The sequence below is a fragment of the Meles meles genome, chromosome 7, assembly GCF_922984935.1.
Source record: "Meles meles chromosome 7, mMelMel3.1 paternal haplotype, whole genome shotgun sequence".
In the NCBI taxonomy this organism is placed as follows: Eukaryota; Metazoa; Chordata; class Mammalia; order Carnivora; family Mustelidae; genus Meles; species Meles meles.
The window spans coordinates 1,528,538-1,555,937 of NC_060072.1; the positions used below are offsets into that span (position 1 = coordinate 1,528,538).

At 62.1% G+C, this 27,400-nt stretch overlaps 1 protein-coding gene across 2 annotated transcripts in view; it reads right to left on the reverse strand.

Moving 5' to 3' along the window:
* Positions 1–1,560: 1,560 nt before the first annotated feature.
* Positions 1,561–27,400, reverse strand: part of TAFA5 (TAFA chemokine like family member 5) — a 166,912-nt gene continuing 141,072 nt past the window's right edge. For both annotated transcript variants that reach the window (XM_046010648.1, XM_046010649.1), the window contains exon 4: positions 1,561–3,214. In XM_046010648.1, coding sequence (XP_045866604.1) covers positions 3,206–3,214 — 9 coding nt within the window. In that variant the 3' untranslated portion in view covers positions 1,561–3,205. The remainder of the gene's footprint in view (positions 3,215–27,400) is intronic.

Here is a 27,400-nt window from a genome sequence, read left to right on the forward strand (position 1 = left end):
GTCCTGCGGCAGCCTCCGTGCCCCGCTCAGCCCCGGCTCACAGCGCGGCTGGGACGGGGCACCACAGAGCGAGTGCTCCGGGGCAGACCACGTGCGGCCTTGCCCACAGCAGAGGTGGGCCTCACGCAGCCCGTTCGGGGAGAGAGGACTTTCTCCAGCCTGGGAGTGGGCAGCAATCATGACTGTCCCGCTGGCTACCGGAGCAGGTGGAGGCCAACGGCTCAAGACAGCGATGGACGGAAGGAGACGGCGCAGGTTTACTTCCGCACAGAAGCCTTTGCTGCCGGGCCGCAGGCTTGGTGGGTCTCCCCCGGTCATGGAGACGGACTCACAGGACACCTGTCCCCACGAGGCGCACTGGCTCGGGGCACGAGGGGAGAGCCATGCTTAGGTGAAGGTCAGGATCCGGGAGTTCTGGCCGTCTGTCCGATAACCTCCTGGCTCAGGCTGGAGGGGACCATCCTTCTCCGGACGGACCCTCCTGCTCATGACGCCTGTTATCCTTTCCTCTAGCCTCACAGTTTGTGCACGTCCCTGCAGCACACCCCGTGAGGTTGGGCCCCCCGGCTGTGCAAACAGCCCAGGTGGCCGAGCCTCCCAGGAGCCCCTGCTCCGACCGCATTTCCTCCCTGGACGGACCCCCTCGGGCACCTCCAGCTCGGCCGTCCCCACAGCGTGTCCCCGCTGCCCGGGGGGCCTGTGGCCGCTGTTGGTCCTGCATTCTGCCCCCTTCCTCCCTCCCAGGACAAGCCCGCTCTGTGGCCACCACGATGGCACCAAAGGCCAGGGACGTCTCCTTAAAATCAGGCACAGACTCCAGATGGCCCTTGGCTGACCCTCCCCGCCAGGGCTCCCAGGGCTCCTACTTTGTAAAAGGCCACCTGAAACGGACGGATACGGCTTCCCTGTCCCACCCGGGTTCAGCCCGAGGACTCTGGGCGGCAGGGACGGTCCGAGGCCAAAGATCCCTCTGCAGATCCGAGCAGATTGTCCTGGAAAGGGGGTCCTTGCGACGTGGGTCTCCTTTGGGGCTCCGCTTCTGTGTCTGGGACTTGGCCTCCACGTGGGGGGGCGGTGCTCGCACGGGGGCGGGGGAGGGTCCGCGCGCCGGGGCCAGGCTCCAGGAGCCCCCGGGCAGGTTCGGGAGGGAGGTCCCCCCAGCCACGCCTGCTACGGCCCCAACCCAGGACACCCCAGCCCGTGAACAAAAGCCATGCTTACCAAAGGATTTTTTCTTTATTTTCATAATTTAGCTGAATCAACACAAAATTGAATACTGTAAAACAAGGAAAAAAAACGCTGTAACATCTCAACCTCTGGCGTCTGCCTCTGGTCTACACTCGCCGTGGGAAGACACAGGCTCAGGGAGGCGGCAGAGACCCCCCATCGCGGCTCCCGCCCCGTCTGCACTGGGAAGTCTGCGCCCGCCCTGTCCCTCCCTCCAGGACACTCAGACGTCTGCTGCGTGGCGACCTGGAAGGGAAATTAAATACTCATGGACACTGAAACGGGTCTTAAATAAATGGGTCTTCTCTCCTATCTTCAGTCTATGGGTTGCTGGGACAGCTTCTATATACTTATTTTTTTTTTTTTTTTTTACTTTTCTTTTTTTTTTTTTAGTAGCATAGGACTAGCATAGTGGGCCTGTTAATTGGACCGTCAGGTAGTATATAGTTCAGCACAAACTCAGGAGGATGAAGGACCCCGCGGGACTGCGGCCCGGCCGGGGACAGAGACACGGACTGTCCCCTCGTCCCCGGGCCCGGCGACCCCGTGCTCCAAGCAGGGCGTGGGAAGGTCAGGCGCCTGCCATTCTCTGCAGGGCGGCCTGCCATAGTCCCTCCGCCGCCAGACGTGAAGACCGAGAGGGAGCGGGACATGGACAGGGAGAGGAGGTCTGGGGCCGCGGCCTCAGGGTCTGCCCCTCAGGGAGGGGCAGGGAAAGGGACACGAAACCCGTTGGAAGCGGCGTGACCGAGAGATGGCGCACTCGCCCTTCAGCGAGCTGGACCCGGGCCGGTGCAGACGGCCACCACCCCCGGGCACCCGCCACGGCTCCCGTGACGTCAGGCGTGTCCTCGGCCGCTGTCCCCGGAGTCCTGCCCTTCCGCGCCAGCCCCCTGGCCCTGCCCCGAGCCCTCCGGAGACGCAGGTGCCCCTCCCGCTGCGTGGCCGGCCGGGGGGGCTACCACATTAATTGTTAAATAGGATTTTCTACAAATATACAACATATAAAAACTGTTAAATATATAACTTTAGGCTTTGCAAAATACATTTAATGATCTCTTTCAAACAAGTGTTACTTCAGGTTTCTTTAATTTGCTTTCTGGAGCTAAATGGTTGTGTCGAGCGGACAGTGGTCACGGGAGACCCAACATGCTCTTGGCGGATACTGGATTACCCCACTACCGGAGATGAGCTGTAGAGAGGCGTGTTTAACTGGTTAAAACAGAACGTGATTTTAGTCGGTCAAGTCCAGCTAGGTACAGGGAGCAGGTGCGCGGTGCTCTGTGTCCCCTGCGAGCCGCGCTGGCCCGCGGCCGGGTCTGGGTGGGGGCATCGCTGGCGGGGCCCTGGGGGCTGCCGCGGCGTCCTCCGCCGGCTCGGCCCCTCTCAGCGCGCCCCGCGGTGTCCGTGGCGGCGAGGCCTCTGCCGGGGCCGTCCTCCGCGCCCCGCCGGCATGTCTCTGCTCCCGCGGGCCCCGGCCGAGCCTGGGGACGCAGACGGCCAGGGCGAGTCCGAGTTAAAATAGATGTTTCTCTTTGGTCTATTGAGTATACTGAAATACGAAAATAAAAGTGATTCGGACAGTCTGGGGCACACGGAGAGGCCTCTTCTGTGCCCGAGGGCCAGGCGCGGTCCTCCTCTCCCGGGCTGGCTGGGCGGCCGTCCCCTGCGGCCGCGCCCTCGTCCTCCTGGGCACGCTCTGCCCGGGCCGCGGCCAGGGACGGCGGGTGAGGCCGGGCTCCCACGGACAGCCGGCGCGGCCCCCGCTGTGTGTCCCAGGCCAGACTCCTCGCCGCGGCGCACACGCTCAGCTCGGGACCCCGAGGAAGCAGGCTGTCCTTGACGGGCTACAGAGAGACGGAGGGTGGGCAGATGGCGGAGGACGGGTGGAGTCCACAGCGGACAGAGGACCGTGGCTGAGGTGTGGACTCTCCAGGGAGCCAAGGCCACTCCCGGGGCCCCTCTGGGGCTGCGTCTGTCAGGAGACCTGAGGAACAGAGAAAAGAGAGCGTGAGCCCCGCAGACAGCACGGGTCCCCGCTGGGAACGGACATGCCCGGGACGCGGCCACCAGGCTGCACCAGCCGCTCCAGACAAAGGCGAAGACTTCAGGTGCTAGAGGAGGAACTCCCTCACCGTCCCCGGCGACCGCGGCCCGTCGCCCGTCTCCACAGCGGTCACTCCCCTGCGACAGTGGGGACACCCTGGTGACACGCTGGCATCCAGAGCCTCTGTGGCTGACACACCCACAGCCCCCACCCCCAAGGCTGGGACGGGGACCCCCGGGCAGCGCTGCATCTCCGCAAGGCCGCCCCTCCCCCACCCCTGCGGGCGTCCGACCCCTGCAGGTCCGCACCTGCGCGGTCACTCATTCATTCGTTCATTCCGCGGATTTCAACAGCAGCTCCCCCCTCGCCCCACCCCGGGAGCGGGGCCACAGGTGCTCCCCACGCTGGGAGGTCCCGGCGGCCGTGGGGTGATTCTGTGCGTGCCCACAGGGGAGGGCGGCCCGTGTTCGCGTGCTGCTAGGACGCCTCCTCCCTGAGGCCCCACGTCCACCAGCACGCAGAGCCGGCGCCACGGCAGGGTCACGCTCTGGGAGGTCAGCTGCCCCCTGTGGACCAGTGAGCTGGGGGGTGCCGCAGGGCCCGGGCACCCCTCTCCCCAGCCCCCATGTTCTCCAGGTAAGACAGGAATCAGGCTTCCCTGACATGGAGACCAGGGGCATGACACTCCTCCTAGGGGCCTGGGGTGGTCAGCGCTGCTGCCCGGCCGGTCTTCTGGAGCTCCATGACCCTGCTGCTGCCCGGACATCGGAGCCCGGGTCCCGGGCACGGATGGGAGTCGGGCGTCCACGGCAGCCCTGGGCCTGGGCCCTGCCCGCCGTCCCTGGGGCCAGGCAGCTGGCGGGACAGGGTGTCCCAGGGTCAGGGCGTCGAGGACAACGGTAGGTGGACGCCTGGTCTCCGGGGACACTGGTGGGGCCGTGGGAACAGGGCCTAGAACCCTGCTTTGGAGGCGGACAGCGGTGTCGGGAACTGGGGCTCTGCGGGCAGCAGCCCTCTGCCATGCGGGGACAGGACGACATGGCCGGCGTCACCCGGGTGGGCGCCTCCTCCCAGAGGCTCCTGCCACACGCTTGGCCACTAACCATGGATTTCAGGTCACACAGCCACTGGCCTCCGGCATTTCCCAGCGCAGGTACTTTGATTACGAAAATAGCTCTGACTCGTCTAGGAACCAGGAGACCCGAAGTGAAAGGACACGGAGCTCCAGGCAGGGGGGCGAGCCCGAGGCCCTGTGCCAGGACACAACACACCGTCCGGCAGGGGCTGGAGGAGGGGCTGCCAGGGAAGGGGTCCTGGAAGGTGGAGAGCTTGGGGTGACGGGCAGGACCCACCCGAGGGGGAGGCCATGTCTGACTTGCACCCAGCGAGGCACCCCTCCCAGTCTCTCACAAACCCGCGGGCCCGTGAGCCGGCCTGACCCCTCTGAAGCTGGGCCTCGTGCCCCCTGTGAGACGGGACCCAGGTGGCAAGGGGTTCCCTCCTCTCCGGACGGGTGGGCCGAGGTCGGGAGGGTTCTGAGGCTTACAGGCTCGGAGCAAAGCTGTGTGTGAGGGACGACACTGGCCTTGCTGCCGGAGCTCCGCCCAGGGCGCGAGCCCAGGACTGGGGTGCTGTCTCCCCAGCCCCCACCTGTAAGCTTCTCCAGCTCCACAGTCCCTACTCCCGCAGCTCGCACCCCAAAGCCTGTCCTGAGTCCACGCGTGTCTGTGCTGACCTCAGTGGACCATCCGGTTACGGTTACTCAGCGGCCTGCCCGGGGGGGGGGTCCCTTCCCTGCCCCAGAGGACCCCTGCCCCACCCGGCTGCTCCCCATCTTCCTGCACACACCCCGGCCTCTTGGTCCCTGCCACTGGGCAGACAGGGGCACGGACACCAAGCGCGGCAGTGCAGAGGTGTCCTCAGTGAGCACCGGGCGTCCCCACCAAAGGCCGACCCGGACCGGACGGAGGAGCCCGGAGCCTGGCGCATTGGACAGAAGTAGACGCAGACCTGGCTTCCGTCCTCGGTGCCCGCCTGTCCCCTTCCTCCTGCCTCGAGGCCTGGGGTGGACGCACAGCACGGAGAGGGTGCCCTGCAGGGGACAGAGCCGGGTGCTGCTGCCCCAGCCTCCGCCTGACCCCAGGGGGGACCCACAGCCTGACGCCCACTGTCCTGGTCCAGCCCTCGGCCCCTCCTGGGCCTGTGACAGGGGCGTGCCCTTGGTTGGGGCTGTGGCATCAGGGTCCAGTGCGGCCTCCAGCGGGGTCCCCATGGACGCGGGCAGAAGCCAGCATAGCCTTTCCGGCCCTGGGAAAGCCAGACACGTCGCAGCTCAGGAAGCTTTGGTGGTGGCCCATCTCAGGGCCTGGGCCAGCTGCTCCACGCAAACGGATGGCGCGTGAGCCTCTGCCCGGGGAGGGACGCTGCTGGCCGGGTTCACTGGCCTCCGGCCCCTTCCTCAGAAAAACCTGCTCTGTTGCATCCTGGCAGGTGCCCCTCACCCGGAGACCTCGTGGCTGGGCTCCCATGAAAACAAAGTGAGTCACCCCCACACGAGGGGCTGCCAGCAGCTCAGGGACGAGCTTGGCCCATGATGTTGGCTTGGAGGGAACACCACGAGGGCCATCTCAGGCTTTGTGACAGTCGCTGTGAACACCGTGCCTCCCGAGAGCATGCCCTCACTGGGAGACCCTGCGTCACCTGTACGCGGCCCCCGGGCAGCAGGTGGGGTCCCTCTGGCCATACCCCGTCTCCCTGGGGAAGGGTCCCGAGCAGGTGGTTCTTGAGCCCCGTCGGCCCCAGGAGGGTTCTCGCTGACCCTGTGGTGGTTCTGGGGGCACGTCGGGGGTCGCGTCCCGGCGGGTCATTCCACCCACCCCGGAAACACGTGTTCTCCGCAGGGACGGGCAGGCTGCTCGCAGCATCTGGCCGCTACAAAGCATCGTTTAAACAAAACTTCCCAGGCCCTGCACGTCCAGCGAGCACGGTCTCCGCTGCTCATTAAAGCCCGTGTTCGGCGTTGGACGAGTGTTCGCACGCGGGAGCGCCGTGTTCCGGATTGAGAGTCCGGAACAAACGGTCCTGATAAACAGCAGACAAAGGGGCTCGTGAGCCGTGCCGGCGGCAGCCTGTGCTCACAGGCTCGGGACGACGAGAGCCGTTGCCATGGGGAAGATGAAGACACAACCAGGGGAAGCTTCTGGAAAGGCTGCGCGTCATCCCTCCCGAGTGCTGCCATCTGTGCCGTCTCTTCTCCAGGACCGTCCCTGTGGCTGTGTGGCCGGTCGGCGAGGAAGCCTGGACCCCACGCCCTCCCCCAACCCGAGCTCGCGAGAGCGGCTGGAGTGGCCGTGGTTTGCTGTTGGGTTTTAAAAACAACAACTCAAACAGCGCGATGTGGCCCAGGGCAGCTGTTCTGGTAACTCGGGGAGGCCACGGTCTCAGACGCGCCCTGTGCACGCCCTCCCCTTGGACCTGTGGGCAGCGGCCGGCGGCTCTGGCCGGGGCCTCAGGGGAGCACGGGCCGGCACCGACTTGCAGCCCTTCTGTGCCACGAGGCACAGAGCTCCCTTCCTCCCCCTCGAGCATCCCAGGCAGCTCCTCACCCAGAACCGGCTCCATCGGAGCCCTCTCCCGTCCCCTTCCTGCGGAGCACGGCCCAGGAAGGGCCACCTCCTGCCCGGATATCGTTACTTGTGAGATGGGTTTTACAAAGCACGTGGTCTGGGCTATTCCTGCTCGTGCGGCCTCTGGAAAGGTGCTCCGCTCCCCACAGGCTCAGTTTCCGCATCCACAAAATGGGAACGTGAAAAGGGATCGGCTGGGAAGTGTCCGCGCCGCCCAGGAGTGAGGGTGTGACCGGCTGCTGTCCGGGGTCCTGTGGGTCCACAGGGCCGCCTGAGGAGGGAAAGGAAGCTGGTCTCTCCGGTCTCAGAGGAAGGGACCTCACTGGGGGCAGACATCTGCCAAGGAAACCCGTTCTCACTAATTCCCGCCATCAGCCGGGGCCGCCCTCATCCCAGAGAATCACTCCTACAAGGCCTGAGCCCTCCGAGCCTCGAGGCGGCTCGCTCCCCAACCGCACAGGGCAGCCAGCACACAGCCCGGGTCACAGGCTCACAGCACAGCTGCATGGGACACGGAGAAAGAGGCTCTGAAGGTCCAGAAGGATCCTGCGTCCAGCTTCGTAAGGACCTTCAAGCTCTTAACTCTACTTTTTACCAGTGGGAAGCAGAACTCAGAGACGGGGTCCCCGTGAGAAAGCCCGTGGGGAAGTCATCAGTGGGACCCCATCAGTGGGACCCCCCGAGTAACAGGACAAGGGCCGGAGGGGATGCAGGGCAGGGCGCTGGGAGCGGCCGCAGCCGACGGCCACAGAACACAGACTCTTCCCAGAGCCGCGGATGAAACCCTGCCCCGCCCACACCTGGCGTGCACCTGCCGGGCTTCCGGCCACAGAGCGGGGAGAGGACACACACGTGCCGTCCTCGTCACTGTTCGCAGTGACTCGTTATGCAGCACGGAAAACCGAGGCACCCTTCGGACCAGCTGAGCTCGAGAATTCGCCTTAGAACAACACATTTGGGGAACGTGGGTGCCCCTTTGTCAGGAGCCCCATGTTAGTCCCACTCTACTTAATAAAGGGCTCCGGTGCGGACGACGCCCGGGGGGACGGTGTGTGCTCACCCCCATCTGCTGGGGCCCCTTCTCCTGGAGAGCAGCTCGGGGGTCCGCGCGTCTCCTGCTGGGAGCGGCGAGGCAGGGGACCCTCCCCAGAGCGGGGACAGCGAGCTGTGCCCGCCCTTCCTGCTTCCCAGGTCCTGAACTGCAGAGACAGAACGAGGGCTCTCACGGGGGACCGCACGGGCCTGCAATGCTGCACTGTGACCCGGGGAGTCACGCAGGTCACTGTGACCCGGGGGAGTCACGCAGGTCACAATGTCACCACCTGTGTGGCTGCACGCTTGAGGCCTGCCCGTCCCTACTGAGAGTCACAATCTAAAAAGTCGTGGAGATGTTCAGGGAAGGTCCTTGATTCCCTCCGACTACGGCAAGTCCCCTCCTGGCCTCCACCACAAGCACCAGCCTCTCTGGGCCGGGCAGAGCCCAGAGGTAAGAGCCTGGTGCTCGTGACCACGTGCGGGCCCCTCGGGGTCGCACGGTGACAGCCCCCTTCCCCAGGCACAGAGGGTCCTTCAAACACCAGCTCTGGTCTAAGAGGAAAACCCCACTTCGCATCTAGCTGGAGGGTGAGGCCCTCCACCCTGGGCCAGATTCTGGGCTCCAGAACCCCCCAGAGGCCACCAGCTCCGTCTGCTCTGCTGGGGAGTCTGACGGACAGGTCCCTGGACTCCGTCCTGTTAACACAGGACTCTGGGAGGGGACGGCTCTGCCCCGTCCGTGGGAGGCTGGGACCCCTGTGCCCCACCCCCGTGCCCCAGAGGGTCCCCTCCAGCCCTCTACCTGTGGGAGGGCGGACTGGCCTTCCTCCTCCCTAAAGGCCGGCTGCCAGGCGGCGTTTCCAAAGGGTGCGCTGACAACAGCAGGACAAGTTTGCTGCCCGATTCCGCCCCCTCTGCTGCGGCTTTGAAGCCCGTCCCTCGCCTGTGCTAATCCAGGGCAGGGCCGCCCGCAGCATCAGAGCCGCCGCCTCAGCCCCTGCCGCCCGCAGCAGACCCGCGGCCCACACTCACAGGCGGTGGGGTCAAGGGCACACGGAGAGGACAGAGTGGGCGGGGCCGCACTTCACAGAGCCAGCCCCGCTCCGGCCCACAGTGTGCCACTGGCCGCGGCGAGGGCGGGCCCAGCGTACTCGGGGAGCTCGGGATCAGACCCCTTCCCAGGTCTCCCTCCTGGGTCCACTCACAGTGGCGAGGTCACCTCTGCACGGCCGGGTCTGGGCCTCTGAGCGGGACCAGGCCGTGCCTGCGGGCCACTGTCCGTCCAGGAGCCCGGGGACCAGGCGGAGGACTGGTCCAAGGCACACATCCGTCTTCCTGTTGGCTCGTGGCGGCTTCGCCGTGATCCAGCAGCCACGCCGCACAATCACACTTTCAGAGAGTGAAGGCAATGCCTTTGTGTGGCCAACGCCCCGGCCGTGTGGAAGACTTGCTCCCAGGAGCCGCCCCGAGACGTCCGCGGTCACTGCCACGCTCCGCCAGCCCCCGCGGCCCTCGGCCGACGTCCTGCCTCCACGGATCTGCCTCTTCTCCGCGTTTCCTGCACACGAGTCACACCCACGTGGCTTTTGTGTCTGGCCAGCCTCTTGTGCCGTGTGTGACACGTCCTGGGCTGGTCCGCTCTGTGGCCTGTCGAAGGCCTGTCCTTTGGCTGAAGGACAGCCCGGGACCGGCTGGACCACAGCTGCTGACCGTTCGTCAGCGGGCGGGCTCTGGGCCGCTCCCACCGGCCGGCGGATGTGCTTCCGGCTGCGGTGATCCTGCGAGCCCATGTGGGCTTCCACGGCTCGTGGCCGGACACCCACGGTCCCGCGGGACGGCGACGGCTGCTCGTGCCGTGACTCCGCGTTTCACTCTGGAGCGACTGCCAGCCTGCCCTCGGGGGCCTGGGCGTGTATTCCTGCTCCTCTTGACGCGTGTCCCCTGAGCACTTTCCAAAAAGACGGGCGAGTCCACATTCTCCCCGGCCCTTCGTGAGGCCTCGGAATGACGCCGGATGGGATTAAAGCAAACGACGCGGGAGCGCCTCCTTCCTGCGCCGGCCGCCGCTGCCCGGCCGCGTCTCTTCCGGCTTTTCTCAGTTATTCCCATTTGGGGTTTTAGGAACTCTCTACCTGTGGGCTATACTCATCTCTCATGGGCTATACTCACCTCTGTCCACGTGTCGTCCCTCCCCCACGTGGTTCGGCAACCAGCCATGGCTGACACGGAGCATGACTCGGCCCCTCTGTGGCTCCGTGTCCCCGAGACGTGGGTGACGGCAGCTCACGGGCGGACGTGGGCGTGAACCGGGGAACTTGTGCGTCCACAGCAGCTGCACACGTGTCGTTAGTGTCCGGGCGTCCCCGGCTGCTCTGGATTTACCAGGACACATCCCTGTCTCCGTGTCACACACACTTCCTCCCGCTGTCCCACAGAGTCAGGCGCCGTAGTCCGGCCCACCACCTCCCGGGAGCTCAGGGTGCCGCGTGGTGAGCGGTAACACTCCAGCTGGAGCTGTCCCCAAATATGAAGCCTGTCTTCCCCCACCTGCCATTGGGGACCCGTCCCTTCCCCACCACTCTGTGCCCACTGCAGCCCACAGTCTCCTCGCCCCGATGCTGGGGCTACCCTCCGGGCCACATGGTCGGCTCCGTGGGGCAGAAAGTCACAGTAGGAAGACCGAATTTTCTCAGGTTTTAAGTGTGTCCTCGGGACTTGGACAAACTCTGTCCCTGTATCAAGGATAAGACGGGTACCTGGTGGGGGGCAGCCCAGGGCTCAGCCGCTCACGAGCTTCCCCTGCACACCCAGGCGCACACCAGTGGGACGTGGACACCGGGGTGACCTCTGGCCCAAAGTGTTCCTACACTGGGACGTGTCTACACGCCCAGCTAAAATGGAAAATCACGTGTGATGTGCATAAAACTTCATCAGGGACCGGACAGAAACTGTATTCAGTCTAAAAAGAATGTCTGAAAGGACAGACAACCGCGCAGGGTTTGGACACGCACGGACTTGAACCGAGTATGCGGCAACTTTCTGCTTATTTCTTCAAATCTCAAACTACTCTCGGCAAGACTCTGCCATTATCCTTACACAGGTGACCAGCCTCTTCTTACGGAGGTTATTTCAAGTTTTTCACACGTTTCCTGCTGCGTTTCTCAGAGACCTTGCTTGCCTCCCTCGTGTTTACTCGGGCTTATTTTACTTAGATATTTTAATGAAACCATGACTCTTCTGAAACCTATGTGCCTGGGAAGGAGAACACAAGTGGCTTCCGCCGAGACTCTCCTCCTGGCCAGGTAGGCAGCTCTCTTCCTCGAGTCTGCCTGCAAGCTCGCCGGTTTTCACTTCCTAAAGGACACGCTCCTCTGTGGGCTGATTCCTCACCCCGGCAGCAGGCAGGCTCGAAGGACCTGCATCAGCCTCGTGGGGCCGGCAAACTCACGCTGGAAAGGCCCGAGCAGGGCAAGTTTCAGCTTTGGAAGGTCTCTCCCGCGGCACAGAGGCAGCCCTGGAGCATCTGAGTGCAACAAGGCTGTGTTCCAATAAAACTTTATTTATAAAAATAGGACGTGGGCCGGATCTGATCATGCTTTGCTGACCTCTGATCTAGACCACAACTTGCCTGTGTCTATGAAAACTTAGGGCTGAACACAAGTACAGAACTTTCTGAATTCATAATTTGTCCAATTTAATCTCTTCAATTAGTTTCCAAGGCACCTCAGCGCCTCAGCGGCTCCTGCAGAATTCTGGAAGCACCCGTTTCCCTCATCTGTGAGTAAGAAACATTGCATTTTCTCATACCAAATAACGAGGTGATTGCATCTGCCCGATCTTCCAGAAGGTCGTCATGGGGACGGCTGCAGGCCTGCGCCTACTGCCAGCCTCGATCCTGGTGGGCACAGGGCAGGGATCCAGCTCTAAGGCCCATGCTGGTGTTCATTTCAGGTGGACAAGAGGCTCCAGGGGGCCTGCCTTCTCCTCCAGGCTAGCCCGGAGCTCTGCTGGTCCTGATGCTGTGGTTGGTTTGGTCTTTTCCTTAGGAACGCGTGTGGTACCTGCCCGGTGCCTTTCCAGCGTCTGGAAAGCACATTTTTATCTGATCATCCTTTGGGCTTGGTCATCCTTCCTGATTCTAAAATATTAACAACCTATTTTTCTTTCTTACATAAATCTACTTTTGTGTTGTGTTAAAGGACCACAGGACTCAGCACACTGTTGCTTGGTGTAGGGACAGGTGACATGTGTCCCAGTCATGCCCGCACATTCCAGGGAGCAGGGATCCCCTGACGTATCCACAACCTCAAAGCAATGCAGGGTCCACGAGGGCCTCACGGGCACTTTGCTGAACCAGTCCGGTGCCCGGCCCGGAGCCAGACCCATGTCGCAGACTGAGTCTTCACGGAACACGGTGGTTCCACATGTGATCTCCTTTCACTGGTCCCTAAATGAGCTGCGCAGTTTCCCAGTATTTGGGGGAAGGACACCTGCATGATAATGTTTTCAAGACCATGCCTGTAAGTCATCTCCGTCCGGGATTTCTACTGGTGGATGGTAATGCCTTTCTACTCCTTAGTTAGGACGGTAATTTGCACCCTAGGAAATCATACAAGTACTGAAATCCTACAGACGTGGTGATCAGTACACAAACTCTCGAATGATCTGAGACCCCAACACTGGCTAGTTTTCCCTCCTTCCTATCAGATTTATTTTCTAACAAAAAATTGGCACATGACAGAGATCAGAGTGCGTCTTTATGGTTTTGCCAGGTACGCAGTGAAGGATCACGTCCGTGTCTTTCTTTTAAAAGCTCACTGATGGGGCGCCTGGGTGGCCCCTGGGTGGCATCTGACTTTGCTTTGGGATCAGATGGTGATCTCAGGGTAATGGGATCAAGCCCGTGTCAGGCTCTGTGCTCAGCCCAGAGTCTGCTTCAGATTCTCTCCCCATCAACCCCTCTCCAACCCTGCATGCATGGGTGCTCGCACTCTCTCTTTCAAATAAACAAATAAATAAATAAAACCTTAAAAACATTCACTAATGTTCCCGTTTCATGTTCAGCTCTTTCCCCTTTCGAGGGTGGCTTCTCCATAAGTTAGGTTATTTTCAGTCTTCCTGATTTAAAAATAAAGTTCTCTAAAGACACGAGTATTTCACTGTGTCTGCAAACACAACGCATGTTAGCCTCAGAACATGCAGAATGTGATTCAACAACAAGGACACGTGGACTCCGCCATCCGGGACGTGCCGGCTCTGCGCTGAGGTTACTGTTCGAACCCCTTCAATCTTAAAGCAACCCAGGAGGCGAGGAGCACCCTTCCGCCCATTTTCCAGATGTTGATGGTGAGGCACAGAGAGTTAGGTGGCAGGTGCTTCACCAGCAGACTGACCTCAGGCTGTGAACACGGCTGCATGAGCTTGACTACACACCGTCTTTCACCATTCACGCCCTGCCCCGACCAAATCATTGTGGGAAAGTACTGGCTGAGAGGGTTATTATTATTATTATTATTATTTTGCAACATCTTAAATAGATGTAATGTGACTGGAAAAGAAGGTTGCCACATTTCTCTTCTGCACAAGTTCAGCTCAAACCTGGATTATGGATTCTTCCACACAGATTTCATGCATGATGGGGAATTAGAAGCAGCCTGTTCATTTGTTGAAATGCTCAGTATGTAGCTGCAAATTCAGTCATGATATTTTTATTATTCAGAAGATCTGCTTCCTGGTTTTTTAAATTGTTGCCTTTGGTGGCTTTTTACTTGACCTTAATGCAGATTAAAGGGTTTTTTAAATTTTGAACTAAAAATTGTGTTCCCGGTCATTTTGTTAATTTGCAGTTGGGCCCGCTGCATAGAAACCTATGTGAATCCATGCATAAAGGTTTCTATGACACGTTTATTGCTTTGAACTGCAACGTGTCAATATGTGTCAATAATCACATATACTCGTGTGATCTTATGTGTATCAATATATGACTTGTTGTCCCAATCTAATCATTTTACCTACTGATTTCCTTTTCCTCTCCTTGTCCTGGTGCACCTTCGTTTATTCTTTGCTTTAACACTTTTTGTTTGTTAGACGTGTCTTTAGAAGGCAACATACACCTTAGACCACCTTAGATCCTGATTTCAATAGTCTCTGCCTTTTAGCAGGGGAGATTAACCCATGTACGTTTATTATCACCACTGGTATGGTGGTTCCGTCATAAGCAGCATGACCCATCCTGATTTCTGGTCATGCTGCTTTCGTGGGTCATTTTTTCACACACACACATACGACATTTCACCTGCTTTCCCTCCTGCCATGGTTTGAGGAAATCGTGTTCTTGCTCCCATTAGCGGTGGCCTTTCTGTTAATCTAATGCACTTTTAATGATTAAGCTGTTTGTCTAATGACTTGAGTCATTACGGCTCCCTCTATGGCGCAGACAGACATTAAGTGGATCTTTTCTTACTCGGCAGCTGCCCACCCCAACCCTTTTCTAATTTAGCCAGAGGTTACAAATCAGTTTGCTATCACACAGAAATTGTTTCTCACAGTAAACACAGCATATTACATCATACACTGTGGGTTTCGTGTTGTGTCATGGGAACAACATTCACATCAGCTCTGTGTATTTCTTGGTATCAATAGTAACCATGATTCTTATCTATGACGTTTTCCATCATCAGCCCATGATTTTTATTTCTTTGATTGGCTTGAGATCATCCTTCATTTTTTGCAGGAAAGCTTTGTGGGTGGTACACATTCTAAATCCTTGCAAATTCAAAACTATGTTCTTTAGTCCCTTGGTATGAAAAACAACTAAAACTAGGACTGAAGTTGTGAATGTATTTTTCAGCCCAATCCCTGGCTATGATCCCTCTTCGCCTTCTGGTCCAGAGGGCGGCTGGCTTGTGCCGTGGCAGTTTCTGCGGGCCCCATTCTCTGGTCTGAATCTCATCTTCCCAATTTAACATTATGAGGCAGCTTCCTTTCATTCTTTCAAATCAAACACACCCATGGGGTGTGTGGGTCATGATAGTGTTGTCTTGTTTCTAGTTGGGGGTTTTCTTTCTGGTCCTATTTCCATCCTAACCTGATTATCCATCCCCTCCTGGTCACGGTGGTTTCGTCTCTAGAGCACCCGCTTTCTAAATTAGGGATCTGCCCTCCATCCTCCACACATACCGACTTTTTCTCTCTGACTCTGTTTCTTTGCTTTCTCCTATGAACTGGCCCTTGGCTGAAGACCACCCACATCGCTGCACGGCTTTTCTGCAGGGACAAGTCCTTCGTCTGCAGCCTCCCATATATATCTCCCTTGCACTCGTATTTTGGGTATCTTCGTGCTTATCCCCCAGGTCACCTAGAGAACCTCGGATTCTTGCTTTTGCCCCAGCCTGTCCTCCCTCCGCGGCTCCTCGCTCCTGGGTCACAGGAGTCACAGCTCCTCGTAGCTCTCCGACACAAACAAGCAGATGTTCTCCAGAAGTCTCTGCGTACAGTTGAGGACTTTTAAGAGCTAACTCTGTTTTTAATCCTTTAGAAAGTCTTCCTTTCCGCAGCGCCTACTTTCCTGCAGGCTCATGTTTGAACTTTGGCTCTGGTGCTTTTTTAATCCCCTTTCAACGGGCAGAGGCCTGTCGGGGGCTGGGATGAGCCAGCGGGCCCGGCAGTGAGCAAGTCTTCATCCTTCGTGTCAGCTCCTGCCTGGCCCGGAAGGTCTGGGTGTGCAGAGACCCTGAGTCTCCATGTGACCCCCAACAGGCTCTCAAGTTGGGGGGGCGGCTCCCAAGAGCATCTCATCCCCCTTGGGAGGTCAGGGACTCTGTCTCGCCTGGACATTCTCTTGAGAATGGAGGACCGAGTGGCCCCTGTGTGCCCCAGTGGTCTTGCTGCTTCCTCCTGTCCCCGCTCCAAGGCGCTCTTGCTGTGGACTCTGCCCCTTCCGGTGAGGCTCACCTTCGCCCACCACCCCATCTCCTGCCCGCTGCTGGAGCCGATCCTTGCAGTGGGATGGGAAGAGCTCCTGCTGGCCACACCCCACCTCTGCTGCTGCCTTCTCGGTCCGCCCAGCAGTGTCTGGGCCCCGAGGTCAGGCCCAGGAGGGAGGAGGACGCCTCAGCCTCCGTCTGCGTCTGAGGAGGACTCTGTCATCACGGGGCTCAGACGGTCGGGCAGGGACATGCCAAGAAGGTGCCTCCCACCCACTCGTGACGTGCCCACGGGGATGTGACCAGACCTCGGCACGTGCTTCTCTTCACGGAGTCCCAGTGTGATGCTAGTTGTTCTCACTTCCCCAAATACCGGGAACGGGAAGCTGGGCAGAGGCTGTGCCGATGGTGTAAGAAGTCGGCCACCGCGTCAATCCAGAAAGCTGCGCCACTTCTTTACAGACTTGGTGGAAGGACCAGACTGTTCCTCTCTCCTCCAAGTGTCGGACCAGCTTGATTGGTCGGGGGGGGATGGCCGCGGTCGTGGGGAGGAGGACAGTGTCGGTGGGGGATGGCTGTGGTTGTGGGGAGGAGGGACATTATCTCCCCGACGCATCCGGTTCTGGGAAAACTGAAGCCACGCGGGCCGCGACGACACGAAGTGAGATGCAGCCGGAATTCAAATAAAACTGAGGTACACAGCCACACAGCCAGCTCTGGGGCGTCTGCAGACGGGCTGGGGACTTCCCAGGGAAGGCCACGGGGACAGCTTCCTCCCGGTACAGCCCTGGGGATGTGAGCCATCCAGAGAGTTCTAGAAGGTGGCCCACAAGGAACACAGCAGCGCTTCTGCCCTCACAGACTCCCTGGGTCTTTCACACGCCGTTCTTCCCCTTTCCCGCTGGCCCAAGGACCTGTGAGGACAGCGGGGAGGAGGGAGGCATGGAGAAGGAAACTGAGGCTACCCAGGTGTGCCAAACTGTCACCCTGCGGGCAGGGGACACAAGCCCACGCAGAAAGTGGAGACGGCAGCCCTAGAGGGGCGCGCGGCAGGGGCTCCACGCGGTGCCTGGCAAGCCTGGGCTCTGTGCTCTGGCTCCGGGAAGGGGGGCGCGAGGGAGGCCGGGGCCAGATGGTGACGCGGCATCCCTGTGACCCAGGACCTACGTCACCCAGTACCTCTCCGGTCTACTGGGGACTTGACATTTAACGTCATTTGAGACTCAGATCCTTCAATTCCATCTGTAAAGACTCGTCTCGAAGAAGCGTCCCTGCCACATGCCATAGCCCCTTCCTGTGCCCCGTGCAGACACCGAAAGGAAGGGGCCCCTGCTCCCGAAGGCTGCCGTCTGGGCGGCGGAACTGGGCCGCGCACCGGTGTGTCCAGATCCAGGGGTGTGAGGGGCGGGCGTCCGTGTGGACGACCACCGGCCCCCGTCGTGTGGGGCACAGCACCGTGCCGGATGGGGAGGAGCTCGGCCGGGCAGCTCCCGCCGTGTGTGCACCGACCGGCTTCCCGCCTACGTGACCCCTTTCCACGGCGCTGTCGGGCCGCTCGCTTCCGCCCTCCACAGAGAAACACAGCCCCGAGCAATGTCGTCTGGGAGACCATAAGGACTTATTAAACCATTAGGAAAAAACATGTTTTTGTTCACTTTGCCAGTATTTCTGCCTGATAAGCTCCTGAAATCTGGACTCAGAGACCAGAATGAGCTCTGACAGCTCCGCTGGGAGCTCGGGATCCCTCAGAACTTTCTCCATCCTTCTCTCTCTCTCTCACTGCTGGCAATGACCACCTCACGCTCGCGGGATCACAGGGGCCCCCCTTGACTGATGGTGCAGCAGGAGCGCTCCTGGCAGCGGACGGGGCAGGGGAGGTCCACGATGGGCTGGCGGAGACGGGTGGCATGGCGGCGGCAGCCCGTCCAGTCGTCCAGAACGGGATCCCGTCCAGGGGCCGCTCTCTGACGGCCCCCATGGCGGTGCGTGCCGTCCAGCCTTCCCTTGGGACTGCTGAGATCTGGGGCCATTCGACCTTTTTGGATCCCAGGGCACCCCCCGCCCCTGCCACGAGGCGCTGCTGTGGGACGCCGGTGCCCCGACGCCCCCCAGGAGTGGGCGTTCTCTTCCGCTGATTCAGCAAACACTTTTGAGGTCACACCTCAGCCATAGCTGATGGTGACAACGCAAAAGGGCACGAGGCACTGCCTGCCGGGGAACCTTACTGGGTGCCCCTTGGTGCGCTGAGAGCCGGGGGCTGTGGACGCTTCACCCCTGCGTCCCTAGCATCCAACGTGGAACCAGAAAGGATGGGGGGGGCGGGAACAGTGTTGGGGGAGGGGAGGGAAGGGAGCACGGATCACGTGACCCAGCTGCCCACTCCAGACCAAGGGGACGGCAGGACTCGGCCTCCTGGGCCCCACACAGGGGTGCGTCCCCGTCCCGGCCCCCAGTGTGGTCCGCTCGGCGGGATGATGTCCTGTCTCCGGCGTCAGGACACTCGATCCCCAGGCGGCGGCCTCGGTCCAGGATCCTGCTTCTTTGGGGCGCATGTTCCCTCCCAACTCAACCATTTGCCGTTTATGGACTTGAAACGATCTGAAGAACAGCTTCTCTAACGAAAACGGGGACGGACGTGGCGCCGCTGCTGTGAGAACCTCCCGGCCCTAACCCAAAGGGCCCATGGAAACCACGTGGGCTCGGGCAAACCGGCGTTCTGTTTCCGGGCTCATTTCTGCGGGGGACGTGAAGGTGGTCACAGCTCGCGGTTCCCGCCGATGCCTCGCCGGCCGCACGTGTCTGTGCTCACACGGGGAATCTATTGAAACGTCCAGCCATTGCCGTGATGATGGGGAGCATGGCTCGGAGAACACAGCACGGATCACAGGCCGGGACCACAGCACCGACTCGCTGCTTTTCGCTGTTCGTGCGGGAGAACCAGCCAGTGCAGGCTTGCACCGCGTTGGGGCGGGCCCCCGCCCCCCGCTCTGCCTCCCTGGACGCTAATCCTACAAACCTGACAGAAGCCGTTCGTCCGTGGGAGCCCCCCAAATGGATACGAATGCATGTCCTTATGGGCGCCTGCGGGGCAGGAGGGGCTCAGCCACAGGCTCCTGCCCACGGAGTCAGCAAGAATGTCTCCGGCTGAAAACCCCATTTGTCCTTTATTTATTTATTTATTTATTGAAGATTTTATTTATTTATTTGACAGAGATCACAAGTAGGCAAAGAGGCAGGCAGAGAGAGAGGAGGAAGCAGGCTCCCCGCTGAACAGAGAGCCCGATGTGGGGCTCAATCCCAGGACCCTGAGATCATGACCTGGGCCGAAGGCAGAGGCTCTAACCCACTGAACCACCCAGGCGCCCCGCCATTTGTCCTTTAGAGGCAAATCCGCGACCCCTTTCGCCCTGGTGCCGAGACGTGCAGTGGTGTCCCAGGAGTGGTGTGGGTGTTGACTCACTCCCCCGCTGGGACCCAGCGTCCAAGGCAGGAGTTGCTCATGCGTCAGCAGCTGGACGGGGGTGATCCGACGGGGCCCTCGTCCCTTCCTGAGTGATGAGGGGTTTCCTAGGCCCCAGGCTTGTCTCCTGTACCCCACCTTTGGTCCCCGCGCCCTGCCAACCTCCACTTGCTACCACGAGGACCCTTCCCCGAGCGCCTGCTGGGGGTCCTCACCTGCATCCCAAGTCCTCAGACAGGGGCCGAGGTGAGACAGTCCAGTCTGCTCCTCGGGTACCCGGATCCACATGAACCCACAGTCCCTTCCGTGCCATCCCTCTGTCTTGGCATCCTGGGCCTGGGGCAGCTCCAAGGCTGAGGGCGTGTTTCTATGAGGCCAGCGTGGGGCAAGCCCAGTCTACACCAGTCTACACGGCGGTGGCGACCCCGGGAGGGGAATGTGGCCAGTGAGCCGCCCCCAGAAGCTGGGCCTGCCAGGAAGGCTCTCAACGCAGTGGTCGGGGGGTGGGGGGCTCTGCTGGGGCCTGGGACACTGCCTGGCCAGCTGGCGGCACCCCCCAGAGCCCCAGGGACCACTGTCTCCCTGTTCCTGACAGAGAGAAGGGGAGACCCACCACAAGGCAGCCAGTCGTGGCCTCCGGCCTGGAGAGCCCCACGCTGCCTCACCACTGTCTCCCTGTTCCTGACAGAGAGAAGGGGAGACCCACCACAAGGCAGCCAGTCGTGGCCTCCAGCCTGGAGAGCCCCACGCTGCCTCCCTTGCAGCCCAGAATCATTTCTCTTTTATTGGTTTTCAGAACGAGCCACACAACGGCAGCTGAGACTCGGCTGTGTAATAAAAGCCTCTAATTGCTGGGATGGCTCATTGGAGATCAGAGACAAACCCAGGGCCCCCAAGCACCTCCAGGAGCCGCTGCGCTCCTGGCTGGTGTCCGAATCGTCCCGTAGGCAGGAGCTCGCAGCTGGTGGGGGGTCTGCAGCGCCCTGGAGCTCGGGGCTGCTGGAACGGACGGGCCACCCGAAGCTTCACGCCGGGGACAGGCCCACGGAGCCATGCCCAGCAGCGCGCTGGCCTGGGCGTCACTCAGCACTCGCCGGCTGCTGGGATGGGAGAGTCCAGCTGCCAGGGGGCCCGGCTGGGAGCACAGTGTTTGGGGGATGGGTCCTGCCGTGCCCGACGTTCCCAGGAGTCCCAGAGCTCGGGAGTGAAGGAGCCGCCGGCAGCCGTGAGTGCGGAGGGAGGCGTGTTCCAAGCAGAAGACAGGGGAAGTGGACCCACGGGGAGAGAGAACACGGGGGCACAGAACCGCAGAGGCCCCCAAGGCCGCCAGTGTCAGCAAGGCTGTGGGAGGTCCTGCAGGAGGGGCCGGGAGGACCAGGAACCCCTTTCCCGAGAACAGGGGGGCCACTTAGTGGTGAATTTCACCTACTAGGATGCCCCCGACTTGCCTCCATGGCCATGGCCACCGCCCTCCCCACTGGGAGCTCCAAGCTGCCCCGCACGGGTGCTGGGCGCTCGGCCATGCTGGCCTCCCTCTGACCTTGGACGTCCTCGTGCCCACCCGTGCGCCTGCTGGAGTGACCATCCGTGCCCCTCACCGTCTCCGTGTCACGCTGGTGGCTGCCCAGTCCCCTCAGTCACTGCAGACCCCGCGCTCCCTCCCCTCCAGCTACAGCTTCTTATCTGCCATCTGTCGGGGTCAGAGTGACCTCACACCCGTGGCGCCAACCGGCCTCACCAAAGCAAAGCTCCCTGTCCCCTCCGCCCGTGGCCCAGGCCCCACACGCTAAATGGACGCCCGCTTCTTCCACATGCCCCGAGGCCGTGCCTCGGTCCTGGAGATGACCTGGACCCTGGGACTCCTAAGAAGCCAGGCTCTCTAGGAAGCTGGCCGCAGGCCGGTCCCTGCGTGCACCTGTCTCTCTCCTGACCATCTCTGACCAGCTCTGACTGGCTGTCACCCCCCGGAGAAGCTGCCCCGATGACCTACGTGACGCAGGCTTGTGCCCATTGGGGGTTCCCGGGGCCTCCCCAGAGGCAAGGGTGCTGCCCCACAAATGCCGGGCCCACAGAACAGGTGTGGATGAAGCCCTGGAGAGCAAACACCCGGTCAGCCCAAAGCCCGGGGACCGGCCACCGCAGCGGGCTGTGCCGGGGGCTGCCGGAGCCTCGTGCTGGACATGAGCACGTATTCCCGGCCCAGGGGGGTCCCCAGAACAGAGGGGGCCCTGCCGTCCACAGACACTCTCCCTGCGCGCGAGGACCATCCCCGCAGTCTTGGGATTCAAGGCTGGCCGTCTCCCTCCTCCTCCGATGGAATCTGGAGTTCCAGGTCTGGGACGACCCGGCACGGCTGAGCTCTGGCTTCGAGGGGCTCGGCTGAGCGGCAGGCGTGCTGGCGTCTGCGTCTTTGTCCGTGACCCGTTGTTCTGTTTGGGTTGAGATGGCGCCTTCCCCCCTGCAGCCCCGCGCTCGCCCCTCCCTCGGTGGGTGTGCCCGTGGAAGCCGGCGTCTGGGAGCTCTGGGAATTCGGGTTTTAAGCACTTTGATCATCTGTTCTCCGCGTTTCTCTGCTTTTGGACGTTGTGTTCTTCAGAATTCCTGAACTGATCTTCTAGTCTAGTTTTTCCTCCTTCTCTGAAAAAACACACTCTTGGACTGAGACTTCCTCGCTCTACCGGATTGTTACCAGAACCTGTTACACACTCACGCACGCTGGTGTACGTGCGCACAAACGCTCCCGCGTGTGTGATCCCACGAGCACATGTGTGTATGTACGCTGTACACACTGTGTCCCTCGTTCTTATAAAATGATCCATATTTTCCCAGCAGTGCTCTCGATCTTAGTGTCCGTGTCTGCGTCCTGACACGAATGTGACTCTCCTCTTCGCACAAACCTGGGGCTCGGGGGCTTGCCGGTGACAGGTCATCCCGGCGTCATGGGCGGCCTGGCCCGGCTCAGGGCAGGTTGGCAGGGGCGCCTCGTAGGGGAGCATGGCGGCTGCGGGGTAACTGCACCCCCTACGTGGGGCTCGGGGGCCCCGGAGCCAGACGCGCCCCCAGGGGAGGAAGGTTCAAGGCCGAGGCCGGGCGCCCCACTGGCGTGCTCTCCCCGCCTCGCTTCCTGACCAGCCTCTGCTCCCACGGGCTGCCGGCCAGCTGCAGGGTGCCTCCAACGCCCGTTCCTCCGGGTCCCCCTGCTCGTGGTTGGGCGGCGGCCCTTGGTCACTGTCATCAAGCGGTGACCCTTTGCTGCATCCACGGTGGTGAGTGTGACGTGAGGAGCTGGTGGGCAGTCGGTGGGCTTCTCAGAAAGGTCCTCAGGCCCCAAACCACAGTGACCCGGGATTTCAGCCTTGAGCTTGGTAAGTTAGTGCGGGGACGGGTCAGCTCCCGAAAGTCATATCCACCCAGAACTTTCCGCTTTTGGAAATCTCATTTGAAATTAAAGATGGGATCAAGTTTGTGACCCGGAATCATCCTTGAGGTGGGAAGAGCCTGGGAGAGACGGCGTCTTCACAAGGCCCGGCTCTCGCGGTCACGCGGCCCCGAGACGACGGAGGCACACGCTGGGCGATGCGGCCACACGCACCGGCGCGCCTGGAGCCCCAGAGGCAGGACGAGGCTGGACGGACGCCCTGCAGAGCCTCGGAGAAGCCTGGTCCTGACATACCGTGGCCTCAGCCGGCAAGAGCGGACGTCTGCCGCCGCGAGCCTCCAGGTGCGGGGCCAGCAGTGGGGCCGCCGGAGCCGCACAGGGCGTGTCTCCAGAACGAAGCCGCAGCGGCCCCTCCGAGAGCTGAGGGCCTGCGCGCCTCAGGAGTTGGGTCTCCGGGACGTCCCCTCCACGCCTGCTGTCAGCGTGACGGGGTCCAGGGTATCCAGACTTGTTCCCCTCGCTGGTGTGCGCCCCCGGTGGGTCTGTCTGCCACGGGGCCACCCAGCGGAGCTCTCCCCACTCCCGGGGACCTGAGCACGGTGCCCCGAGCAGCTTGTCCACCGAGAATGTCCATTTTTGCTGCTTCCTCTCCCGCACGCTCTGCCTTTCCTCCTCTCCGTCTCCCTGTCCCTTTACAAGGGCAAAAGCAGGAAGCACCGATGTGCTACTCTTTCAACTGGGAGCCCAGGACAAGCACTGCTGAGTTCCTATGTCTTACAAGAATCTCTGCGCCGGTGTGTGGGGCTCAGAGCCAGGGCCCGGCGCTTGGGGCTCGGTGCTTGGGGCCCAGCACTCGGGGTCCAGGGCTCAGAGCTACGTGTACCCTCCCCCTGCTGTGCACCCTGAGCACGGGCCTGGCCCAAGGAGCCCTAAGTGGTGTCTGACTGGTGGAGTCAGGAACCACACGCTCCAGGTGCCCCCAGAGCAGAGGCCACATGCCGCTGACATGGGCCACTTAGGGTGTCCAGATCTGGCAAACGCCAGGCCCTCAGGGGACACCTGGAATCCAGGAACGCAGAGACCTCATGGGTAACTGGGCAGGTCCCGAGGACGGCAGAGCTCACACCCAGCACCGGACACTTGGCCCTGCAGGAGACGCCCGCTGGCAGAGCCCAACAGGACCACAGAGAACATAACCCACCGGGGGCTCATCTGTCGTGTGAACGGGTCTGCAGCGAGCGCCGACCTCTGGGACCATCAGGCTGGGCCGGGCGTCCCCCCCGTGTCGTCCAACAGAGACACCCCGCCGCTGCCCACCTTCCCTGGCGGCCCCCCGGGACAGCTGGGCACCGACGTGCTCGGGCGGTGGTGGCTGAGCCGCCCGTCAGCGCCTGCGCGTGGGAAGTGCTGTTGGGGGAAGTGAGTTCCCGGAAATCCCAGGTCCTGGACGGCACCCCAGTGAGTGGCCCTCACGCCCCACAACGGGCCGTTCACACAGGACAGAATTCAGGGACAGCTCCCGGGGAAGTTAGGTTCCGTTTGGCTGGTCCATTCTGACTGGGGAGACAGGACAGCAGTTCACGTCGGGCGCCTGGCAAAACGCACACGTGCGGAGTGTGGCGGAGCGACTCCCGAGTACGGCGTCACGATGGCCGCCAGCACGCGCCCCTTGTGAACTCAGCCTCCAGCACCTGGGGACGCGCGCGGCATGGGGAGGGCAGGAGGGCACTCCGCGCGCCTGTGGACGCAGGCTGGGTGCCATCAGCGGACTGCGGCGCTCGGGGGAGACCGTCTTTGGGGATGTCATGGGAGGGCGCTGTCGCCCTGGGGGACAGCCTGTAGCGTCCCCCATGTCTCCTTTCCTGGTGCCAACTGACGTCCATGGGACCAGCCCGGGGTGGGAAGCAGGGCCTGGAAACCCCGCGCGGATGCCGGTTCTTCCCCGAGTCCCCAGGACGGTGGCTTCCCCGCGATTCAGCGTGACCTGCAGCCGTCACCGCGTCCCGCTGGCGACCCCGTGTGTGTGGGAGCTTCGCTGAGCGGGACTCCCCCTCAGGACACGACATTCTCTGACATTTTTACTTAATTTCTTCTTCCTTGTCTTAAATGTGGGTCACAACCCAGCAAATTAATTTCACGACCCACTAATGGGTGAGGACCTGACCTCCGAGAAGGAGCGTTCTCGGAAACGCACGCGTTGGCGTGTTCCCGGGCTCCACACAGGTGACGGCACGATGAATTATCACACGTTCTTGTGTCGGTCCTGAGCGGGGGCTGGGCGGGGGCCCGTCAGGCCCGTGGCCGCCGCCGGGTGCTGCTGGGCACAGAGACGTGAGCGGCACGGGCCTCGCAGAGGTGTGGGGCGGGACGAGGTCGGGGCAGGGGGCAGCCCTCCAGACACCACCGAGGCCGCTGAGGGGGTGTGGGCCGTCACGTGGCCAAGCAGCCACAAGGACACTCCAAGTGCCTCTCGCGGAAAACCTGCTCGCGGTGAAATGGGACACGGCGGTGCTGACCGACCTCGGTGACGGGACCGAGCTGCCGTCCTGAAGACGTTACCACACGCTCCAAGTATTTGGGGTTTGGGTCCACAGCCTGAGTGAGCCTTGCGAACGGCCACCACATACCAGGGTCACTGTCAGAGCCAGAGGCGCGTCTGCAGGTGCCCGGGGCGGCCCCGGCCTCCGCATCACCATGCAGACCCTTGGCAGGACGCGCCAGTCCAGATCCCGAACACGCGCCCTCCACACGGCCAGGGGCGCCGGGCCCCGGGCGTGCACCCCTGTGTGGGGCGAGGAGCACCGAGAGCAAGCCCTTCTGCGGACTGGCCCCGGGCCGAGCGGGTGTCCTGCTCACACCGGGGCTGGCGGGGGCATCGGCCCGAGGACCAGCGGCCCCCCAGGTAGGCTCCCCCGAGGACGGGCAGACGGGAGAATGCAGCTTCAGCGCTAAAGACGCGTGGGCTTGAGCTAAACCAGACCCAGGGTTTGAGGGTGGAGGCCCAGCAGGCAGACAGGCCACGTGTGCAGCCCACTGCCAGCCGTGGCTTTCACAGCAGTCGGACCAAGGCGAGGGTCCCGAGCTCCTGGCCTGTGGGTTTGGGAGCCTCAAGTCACCCGGGAGACCATGAGGGGTGCTGCTGGGTCACCTCCTCCAGCGGGCTGGCCCCCAGCAAGGGGTTCGGGGCCTGGAATGCAGGCCTGACCCCAGAGCCACACCCCGGGGCCACCGAGGCGGGCGGGTGGTGTGGAACCTCCCCCCTGCCCCCCGCCCCCTCCCCCGGGTGCTTGTTGAAAAGACCCCGTCATGGGCATGTCCCGCCCACAGGGCTGCCGTGAGTCCTGCGGGGGATCCACGCACCGACCCGCAGCTCCCAGGACCCAGGGACGGGGACAGTGGCTGGCCGTCTAGGATCTCCTTGTTCCCAGCTGTCTGCCTTTTGGGCACAGCACACAGAAAGACCTGGAAGGATCCACAAAGGTAAGCCACCTCCTGGATGCCCCTGGAGGAGAAGCACACGCCAGAAGCCCCCCAGGCCCCGAGAGCCACCAGGCAGGTGGCAGGTCACGAGCCGGCGATCCCCACACACATCAGAGGTGCGAGGCCCAGCTGGCCGGCTTCCGTGCTGGGCGTAGACAGACAGGCAGGCGGACGCGGCCTGGGGGGCTGCGGGGCTGCAGAAGGCTCCCTGTGGCCGCCCCGGCCCGTGGCCGACAGTCGCACTGTACCGGTGCCCGTGGGTCCTGCCCATGCTGCCGCCCCCGCAGCCCGGCCTGACCCCCCCAGGCAGAAGACCCGTCCTCAGAACACGCCCTCGAGCGGTCTGGATCATGCTTCTTCTTGGCAGCCACAGGAGCCAGGCCCCCTGGACATGCGGCTGGACGGCCCGCGGGGCTCCCCTGCAGAGACTGACGCGTGAGGAGGGAGGAGGCGGGCGGGTTCTCCTGCTCCCCAGCTCCAGGGGCTGCAGCCCCACCTTCTTGTGTGACCCAGCGAGGACACTTGGACGCCTTGCGGGCTTTCCGGATCCTTCCCTGCGGGCCCAGACCCCCCTGACTGGGCGTTCCCAAGACACAGAGGCGGTAAATCAAGGCCGGGAGATCACAACCCACTTCGGGTCTTGGGTTCTATGTGGAGCGCACGCGCAAGAGCCAGGATTGGGGCGGAACCCCAGCGCCCAGCCTGTGGACGCCGGCGCCGGCCCCCGTGGCTCGCACCATCGTGCGTGGGCCTTGAGGAACTTACCTTGAAAAGGGGAGCTCAGAGAGCGGCCCCAGAACCCAGAAGAGGCGGGTCGCGGCTCCTGGGACAGAGGGTACGCAGTGGGCCCCTCAGCAGGCTCTGGGAGGGGCTGGGGTGCCCTCGGGGCTTTCAGGGTCAGGGCCTCTGCTCCGGGTGGCCACCACGCAGTACCCAGAGCCGGAGCAGACCTTGAGGACCGCGTCCTTCCTCGGTCCCACTCCCTAAAGAGCCTTCAGCGGCTGTGGGGGTCCTAACCCGTCCTCCTGCCTGAGCACACCCCCACCCCAGCAACGAGACAGCGTGACCAACCACCCCAGGGGGCTCTGAGCTGACTTCTGGGCGGACGCCTTCAGGCTGGTTCTGTCCGGGCTCTGGGCCCCCCGCCACGGGGACAGTCTGACGCAGTAGGGACAGACCGACCAGGTCGCAGGGGGCGAGGACAGGCTGCGTGGGGGAGGC